Source organism: Cydia splendana, chromosome 2, assembly GCF_910591565.1.
Source record: "Cydia splendana chromosome 2, ilCydSple1.2, whole genome shotgun sequence".
NCBI lineage: Eukaryota > Metazoa > Arthropoda > Insecta > Lepidoptera > Tortricidae > Cydia > Cydia splendana.
The window spans coordinates 14666505-14675826 of NC_085961.1; the positions used below are offsets into that span (position 1 = coordinate 14666505).

Here is a 9322-nt window from a genome sequence, read left to right on the forward strand (position 1 = left end):
TTGACAGATTCCATAACTTAATTAACATCGCAGCCGTCTCTCGGACTATTGTTACGAGCATTGTAATTATGTGTGATGCAAACAAACTAGGATGAATAGTTTCTTACGACACTTCGATTGTTATGATTAACCAATAATAAGAATTGAGAAGTTACGCAATGTACAGAATCGTGCAGAATAGGTACTTAGGGCCCGATTCGGATTTTGAAATAGACATCTACTAGATATCTTTTAACCGTCACCAAGATACGATAACGATATGTTTAAGATCTAACCTGTCAAATTAGACATTTATGCGATTCTGGAGATACTCTTGAACGATTTCCACAAGATATGACTTAGAGATCCAATTCACATCTAATAGATATCTAACACGACGTAAAAGTGACACTGGTTGCCCGAATTGAGCTGCAAAAGAGAACTAGTTGAAATCTAATCTAGTTTTACACTTTAGTGTCTTCGGAACTCCTGCCTCGGGCAACACAAGGGTTGATAACGATTCGTTTGTAAGGTTTTATTGTGTGTTTTTTTTTAAATGTATTGTATTTTTGAGTTAAGTTTTAGTTTGTATGTAAGGATTTTATGTAATTAATGTGATAACTGAGTGATTCTCAAAATAGTGGCATCTTACTGTCATCGAGTTTTTGAATTGAATGTATCTTTATTAAATTTGCTCTTTTTCATATGAAACAAAAATGTATCTAGATAAACTAAAATAATGTTTATCGAGGCCAAGGCATTATTTTTATTTAAATTTAATACTTATATTTATAAAAAATAAAGAGTAGCACTTTTCACTGTAACCTGTCTTGTCCAAAAGCATCGCTGTTACAGTTTTAGTTCTTTAGATTTTATAAGCATCAATTTATGTAAATAAAGTATCATGCTATATAATAACATAAACCATACCTTTTAAACTGTACTTTGCACAGGCCTTATATATACATTTGTTTACAACAATATTCACGCACGAAGTTTGTCCAAGGATATTTTCACTATTAACCTGTACCAACCTGTACATGCGCGGTATTGCACCTGACTCATACACAGAAAAAAATATTTAGATCATAACTAACTATGGCAAAATATTAGGTAAGTATCAAGCTAACCACCGCAGGGTACCATCATGACCCAAGTGTCGTAGTTTCGTAGAGACAAGTGGTTAAAGACAGACAACTGGGGTTTTGTAACGGAATGTTAACTTTAACTTGTCTCGATTATTTTAAGAATTTGGTATGGGGCCTAATGTAATAATATCATTTTAATATTGTATGAGGGTATATTCATCTATGCTGAAAGTGAGACATTCGTATTATTATCCGTTCAAGGGAAAAAATAAAAATGAATGTATTTTTCACTGTAACCTGCTTAACTTTAACCTGTGTTCAATGTATAGGTTATTGTAAGTCTTGAAAATAACTTCTTCATTTTCCGTTCCCTTTTGAAAATTTGGGGTACTTGAAGTAGTAAAACTTATTTTTCATTCTTAAAAGTAAAAAAAATACAAAAAAAAAATTTTCATTAACTTTAACCTGTCGATGCCACTTTCTTGAGAATCACTCGAATAAAATGACTTGTAATGATACTAAAGAAATATAGTTTTTATAAATCGTCATTATCATTCCACGCAGACAAAGTCGCGAGTTAAAGCTAGTATTATATATATCCATATCCATACTAATATATATATATAATAATATTATAAATGTGAAAGTGAGTCTGTTTGTCTGTCTGTCTGTTAGCTCTTCACGCTTAAACCGCTGAACCGATTTAGTTGAAATTTGGTATAGCGATAGTTTGAGTCTCGGGGAAGGACATAGGATAGTTTTTATCCCAGAACTCACCCCTTAAGAAGGTGAAAAGGGGTGGTGGATGTTTATATGCGGAATCAATAAAAAGTAGATTGGATAAAAATAAGCTTCCCAAATTACTTATTCACTCAGACGAAGTCGCGGGCGATACCTAGTATATTATATATTATAAAAGCAAAAGCAACTCAGTCTGTTAGTCTGTCGGTTTGTTACCTCTTCGTCACGTTTAAACTGCTGAACCGATTTAGATGAAATTTGTCATTTGAGTCCAGGGAAGTATATAGGATAGTTTTTATACCGGGATAAAAGTAAGTATCCTATGTCCTTCCCTTAAGAGGTCGAAAAGCTGGTTGGAAGTGGGATAATGTATACATCATCTTGAGTAAGCATGTGCTTAAGAATAACTGCCATTGCACTTTATTTATTCGTTATAGTCTCAAATAAGTACATCGTGTTCAAGCAAGTAAGCACAGACCGAACGGATTCTTCGTAACATTACTCTCAATAATGTGGGCAATATATTTATTACGTAAAGTGATTTTTTATATACTTACATTCTTTAGTGTCCCGGCCGAATTTTCTTCATTTTCTTTGACACAATCGTCGTTTTTCGTAATTATTTCAAAATGATTCGGTTCAATCGTAGTCAATTTGGTTTCATTAACTACATTTTTAATAAAAGATTCAGTAGTTATGTCGAAATCGAAAACATAATCGTAATTAGCTTTGACAATTTCAATATTAACTTTCATTTCCTCCAAGGGTATTTGTCTTTTTCTCCTTTTGTCATCTGCACCGTCATTCATAAAATCATCAAAGCTTAAATCAAAATCATCATCATCTGTTGTTACTTCTAAGTAATCACTTCCATCTGTTGTTGAATATAATTCTGTAAATTCTGTAGTGTAGTCAATTTCGTGAATTATAACCGGATGAAGTTCAGATATAGTTGGGATTCTTTTAATAGTTATATTCGCATTTATATAATTATACACATCAGGCCAATATTTTGCACTGTATAAAAATGCAGATATAATAAATAACATCACAAACAATATAAGTAATATGAGTAGCCTTATAATTAACTTCAAAATTTCTAAATTGGGCCTCATTTTTTTCAAAAAGATGTAGTTCCTCCAAGATCGAGATTGATACTAAATAATAATGTTTTAACGACTTCTTTTCTATAGCCTATTGATGCTTCCATATTTAGAATGTAATGTCTTAGGACTTTATTCGAATACAATAGGCTATACATGTATGACATATGGCCAGAATGACTGCCACTATTGCATTTATACGGCCAGTTAATGTGTGTTTCAGACGTGAGATTTAGGAAGTCATGCAAGCGTTTCTGATATTAAGGGACCCATTATTACTTACTTGCAAATAATTTGTTTATTTGCATTTTCACAGTACAACCTAGCCCCAACAAGCGTGTACTATGGCAATTAAGCGACGATATACATACCAATGACTCAGGAACAAATATTTGTGTTCATCACATAATTAAAGTCCTTACCGGGATTCGAACCCAGGACCATCGGCTTCACAGGGAGGGTCACTACACTCAATACCCGTACCTAATCCTTCTGTGTCTGTCGTAATTAGTTTGTACTTCAAACCTTCAAGAAAAGAGCGTACTCCCATCTTAAAGGCCGGCAACGCGCTTGCAACCCTTCTGGTGTTGCGGGTGTCCATGGGCGGCGGTAATCGCTTACCATCAGGTGATCCGTCTGCTCGTTTGCCTCCTATTTCATAAAAAAAAAAAACTTACTCCTTCTGTTGTGAGTTCTTCTTACCTTTATCCATTAGACAACCTTTTATTGGTCGAATCTGTTGTCACAGAGAAATAAGTAAAGATAAAAACCTATAGGTACGTTTTCATCGAGCTTTGCAAAAATTTATTTAGTAATAAGATTGATTAAGCTTTATAAGTAGGTAACTATTGAATTTTCAACAAGTTTCAAACTTATTAATAATACGTTTTACCATAAGTACAACTTAATAAATAAAGTAAGAAACATTATGTATGTAGTGAGCAATCTATGCTTACTTACATATTTCTCTATGGTTGTACATGTAGTAGTAGGAGTATAGATGGAGAGAAAATTAATTAAAATTAACTTTTATAAGCCGATATCTAGAATGCGCAATTGTTTTATAATAAGGCATGCTTTGGAACCAAGTGTTATTACTGTTTTTTAAAATATTTTAACAGTAAATTCCTAAATTATAAATAAAGAAAAAAAGGTTAAGTTCTAAAAAAATACAAAGGTTCCGGTGGCAGGAGTCTAAATTCGAACCCATGTGATTTACTGTCGCGACAATAAAAATAACTTGATTTATCAATAATTGTATTTATTAATTATTTTCAAATAACTAACACATTTATCAGTATATTATTAAAAACTTGTCAATATATATCCTAATTTTTAGACGATCGTGCTTTACATTATTTTGTGTTTGTACATTTAAAAATGCTTCGTAAACGACAGACCGATCTGTGGTCTCCAGTTGTGGTCGAAGGCGGGATTGGACGACTGCGACTTGGTCCAGCCACCGTTGAGGTCGAGCGAGGACGTGGGGTTGCGGTACAGGTTCAGATTGCCCATGGCCGAGTAGTCGGTCTTCTTGAAAAGGTCTGTGTGCGCCATGCCCAGGGAACCACCGATTTTGTCCCTAAAAGAAAGTGTTAAGATTTTAGAATAGAATAGAGAGCGTTTATTCGTGACAAAAAATAAAAGAAAACAACAAGTAACACAACAACATAATGGTCACGAAATGGTCCCGACTCAGCAGGTGCTTGCCTGGCTGTGCTACGCTGGTCTTCCGTCTGGGCCATGATCTTTTACAGCACTAAGTTATAAAAATAACACATTGTAAAAAAGACAGACCATTATTATAAAATTAACAAAACACAACAAAACGTGGGTCGTGGTTAACGACTTAACTAAACTACAAAAAAACGTGAGTCAAATTGACACTGATACTTAATTGCCGATTTTAGGTATAGTACCAGTACCTATAATAATGCTAAGCCTCTAGTTTTAACTGAATTCAATTCCAACAAGGAGAAAGTTGTATTCAGTTGTGCTATTTTTGAATATATTTTAATTAGAATCTATTAAATGTCTCTCAAGCCAATAGTCGGACATATGGTCCGATTCTGATTTTTAGGGTTCCGTACCCAAAGGGTAAAACGGGACCCTATTACTAAGACTTCGCTGTCCGTCCGTCCGTCCGTCCGTCTGTCACCAGGCTGTATCTCACGAACCGTGATAGCTAGACAGTTGAAATTTTCACAGATTATGTATTTCTGTTGCCGCTATAACAACAAATACTAAAAACAGAATAAAATAAAGATTTAAATGGGGCTCCCATACAACAAACGTGATTTTTGACCAAAGTTAAGCAACGTCGGGAGTGGTCAGTACTTGGATGGGTGACCGTTTTTTTTTGCTTTTTTTTTGTTTTTTTTTATATGGTACGGAACCCTTCGTGCGCGAGTCCGACTCGCACTTGCCCGATTTTTTTATTTCTTGTTCTCACACTCTTATGAATTTGACCTCAGTCAGCTGTCAGAAAAGCCATTTCTGGACCATTAAGTTATCACTGCTACTTATTAATTAGTTTAATTTACTAGCAAACTGACACCAAAGAAATGCAACAAGATTTTTCAGGATTATACCTATACACACTTGTAGGTGTTTCTGTATGTTTCTGTCTTCTCTTACACATAGTCCTCCTCATCGATTTCGATGACGACGACCTCAGCAATTACGGATTACGCCTATTATGGGCCCGAATGTGACTGGCGAGGCCTAACTTGGTCTTGTCTTTCCTTAGAGGAGATTCTATGCTACATTAAGAGCCAACGGGAGTGGTCATTTCTCCATACAAACGTACTCCTCGTTTTCCTCCGTGGTTTTTGAAGCTAGAGCAATGATTTTTTCAACACAGATTAATATTGTCAATATCTGTGTCGGACCGTTTTGCTTTTTTTGATATTTTTGTTTTTTAAGGCGCTAAAGCCCTTCAAAACTGGCCAAAATGGCCTAATTGACTATGCCGCAATGAGAGGCGTGGCATTCAAAACTGATATCAATTAGCCAAAAAAGCAAAACGGTCCGACACAGATAATTTCATAATCATTTACATTTCCAAATTTGGTTACGATTGGTTAAGTTTTGGAGGAGGAAACAGAGGAGTACGAAACCTCGATTTTTGAGATTTTTACGCAGGATTTTTCGCCTTGTCCTTATCGCACTACTTTTAGGTGCCACTTCCGTTAGCGAGACGGGTATATTTACCTAAAATATTTAAAACTGAGCTCCTGTTTCGTCTTAAAAGCCGTAGGCGAGTTGGAGTTTTCATACGTTCAACCTGTTTATTTACTAGTCCCCAATTTCATTTTATCGAACAACGTTCCGCTTTAATTGGATAACGAATATAGGCCGAACTCCAAAATAGTTGTGTAAATATTTACTCTATTTATGTTACTGTGTTATTCAAAATAAAAACCCGTATTTTTTATTCTTCAGTAAGCAAATATTTCCATCTAGCACGTTTAAATATTACCTATATGAACTTACTTGAAAGTATAGTCCACGCTGCCACCATAAGTGTTGTAGTTGGGGAGGTCGGGGATGTTCGGCATGGTCCTGGTGACGAAGGCGTTGGCGCCCAGCTTGTGGTCAGGAGTGTTGATGAGTCCCACCCTCCCCGCTACCGTCGCCTGGTTCCCGAGATTGGGAATGTGCTGGCCGGTCACACTTAGTCCGTGGCCGTTGCTGAAAAATTTACATTATTTTTAAGCATCCTAGTATAATTCAATATATGGTGTACCTTATTTTACGATTTTTAAAAATCAATAACGCATATCCTCTACGCATATTCTCTAAATGGGTTTCTATTACCCTAAAATACTCCGGAAATAAATTTTAGGCTATAAGTACCTGTAACTATAACCCGTGCTAACTTTCATGCGATTTTCACATTCAATGTACTTATGAAAAAAAGCATTTTTTTTTTAGTCAAACCGCATATACTGGTAAAAATTACCTACTAGGTACCTAATTTTTATAGAGACAAGGTAATTGTCGGATTTTTTATGGGCTCGGAACCGGTATTTTTAAAAAACCCCGAAATATACCAATATTTTGAATTATTTTATGCTCTTTACGTAGGACTGAATCATGTATTTAGGTAACGACTTTGTGTTATAAGATTGTCCAATTAAAAATGAAATAATACACCAAAGAACGAAAAAGAACGTAATAATACCGGTATTTTTGTATGGAGCAAATACCGGTGTACGACCCCTAGTACACTACACAAAAAATACACAACCGACTACACAAAAAATATCGATGCGAACAGAAAACAAATAAAAATATACAGTAACAGAAATACTTACATATTGTCGAGAGCCAATCTGCCACCAGCAGCGGTGTACGCTGGACCAGGCTTCACTCCAGCTTTAAAGTGCTCGGCATCCGTAGACTGTATCCCCGAAGCCGATCCAATAGCACTCAGTACGTTGCTCTCACCCCGTGCGATAGGAACTTTTAGGTTCCAATTCACACCTTCATCTGGATTGGTGCTCATGCTGCCGAGCTGACGCCTGACCCGGTTGAGGTAGCCCGGATGCACAGATTCAAAAGCCTGCTCTGATAACGCGTCTTCGAAGTCATCTTGTGCGAGGTTGGCAACGTCTATCACGTAAGGTTGTATTTGTAAATCCTGTAAAGCGATGTAACGAGCTTGAGCTGTGGCTAAAAGCGCCAGGGCAAAGAAATGAACCTTGAACATCTTTGAACGAAAATTACACAGTTAACTCTGGATCAAGTCAATGTGTACTGAGTCACTATGTGGAGCGGGCCACTTTATATGCAGAATGGACTTGATAAGCGTTTGTGCAAGGGATTCCCTGGACCGCCGCGTTTGAGTAAATGATGTATGTAGGTATATATTATCAAAGACATATGTAACTTCGTATAAGACGAATAAAGTCTAAGGAAAAAACGTGCCTCGGAATTCAAGTAAAAGTCATTCTCGAATAGATGCCGCACACACCTTTAGCCTATCCTCGGCTAGATGGCGTGACGACACCGTTTCATATTTAACAATTTTAACACATAGATATCAGTGAATGAACATGGATCAAAATTATATAAAAATAATAAAATCATTTATCCATATACAGGGTGATTCAGGAGACGTGAGCAGGACTAATACTGCGCATTTCGTAAATTATAAGCAACACTTTCGTATCAGTATTAGTGAGGTTAACGTTAATTTTCTAGTCGTGTTGAAAAAAAAAGTTATTAATTTATTTACGACACGCGTGGTCACCTTAAAATTAGAATACTAAACTACCGATATTCTGTGTCCAATTGAATGACACCACTGTCGTAAATAGCTATTAGGGTTCATGTATGTGTTTAATTAGTCTCTACGTTTAGGTTGCTATTTTTACTTGTGTATATCATGTTTTACTTTGTGCTCGTATATTATGTCAAATGAATTGCGTGGAATGTTTTATATCTAGTTATAAGTCTAGGATTCATGCTCCTTTCATACGTGCTTAATATTGTACCTATTTATAAGTCTAGGATTCGTGCTCCTTTCATACGTGCTTATTAACGAGATTGGCAAAAATATACATTACTGACTCTGCATGATACACCCACTAGTTGAAGAAGGTACCAAACGGCCTTGTGTTTTACTATATAAGGCAGAGCCGTTTCGTGGCTTATTCAGAGATATCAGAGACATCAAGAGAGCTTCACTCATACCAGCCTGAACACTCTCCAAGTGAATAAATCAAATATATGTGTTTTCATTTCACACAACACATATACCGGTAAATGGAGGTATAGCGGACTTCGAGACAGCACAGCGGCCAGCGCGTTCCAGCGGCGGATTTCTACGCTTCTCCCAACGAACCCCCACATCACGAAAAAGCTACAGTCTACACTCCACAGTTTGGTCCTTTTGAAGCCGGATGAAGATAGAAAAACGTACGCGCTGAGTTTCAAGTGACATAGCTTAACTCAGACATCAAGATAGAAAAACGTACGCGCTGAGTTTCAAGCGACATTGCTTAACTCAGACAGCAAGAAAGAAACAAGTACGCGCTGAGTTTTAAGCGAACGTTGCTTGACTCAGACGGCAAGAAAGAATAAAGGACGCGCTGAGCCTAGAAGTTCGCTTCGGTTTAGACCCAAACCCTATACCTTTCCGTAACCCATTTACCGGCTTGCCGGACGGACCGTGCAGCGTCGTAGATTAATCTCCGCTCACGTGTCCTGGCAACTTTCGTTGCATGTGTCACATGGTTGATGCCCACACACTGCTTTCGAACGTTCTAGGCATAGCACTTTGCCATTGCGGGAGATTCAGTGCCACGAGGGATCCACGCTTAGGGCACTGACGTTGCGCACGGCAACGGTCAGTCATAGGCATAGGCAGGTCAAGTTAGGGACCCCCCGCGTGTGTTAAGTGAA

The 9322-nt window shown here is 36.8% G+C and overlaps 1 protein-coding gene across 1 annotated transcript; it reads right to left on the reverse strand.

Moving 5' to 3' along the window:
* Positions 1-4258: 4258 nt before the first annotated feature.
* Positions 4259-7649, reverse strand: LOC134799365 (attacin-like). Its single transcript, XM_063771778.1, has 3 exons — positions 7231-7649; positions 6407-6604; positions 4259-4493 (listed from the first exon to the last, which is right to left on the reverse strand). The coding sequence occupies exons 1-3, from the start codon at positions 7623-7625 to the stop codon at positions 4286-4288; spliced, it is 801 nt and encodes a 266-aa protein (XP_063627848.1). The 5' UTR covers positions 7626-7649; the 3' UTR covers positions 4259-4285.
* Between the last annotated feature and the right edge of the window lie 1673 nt (positions 7650-9322).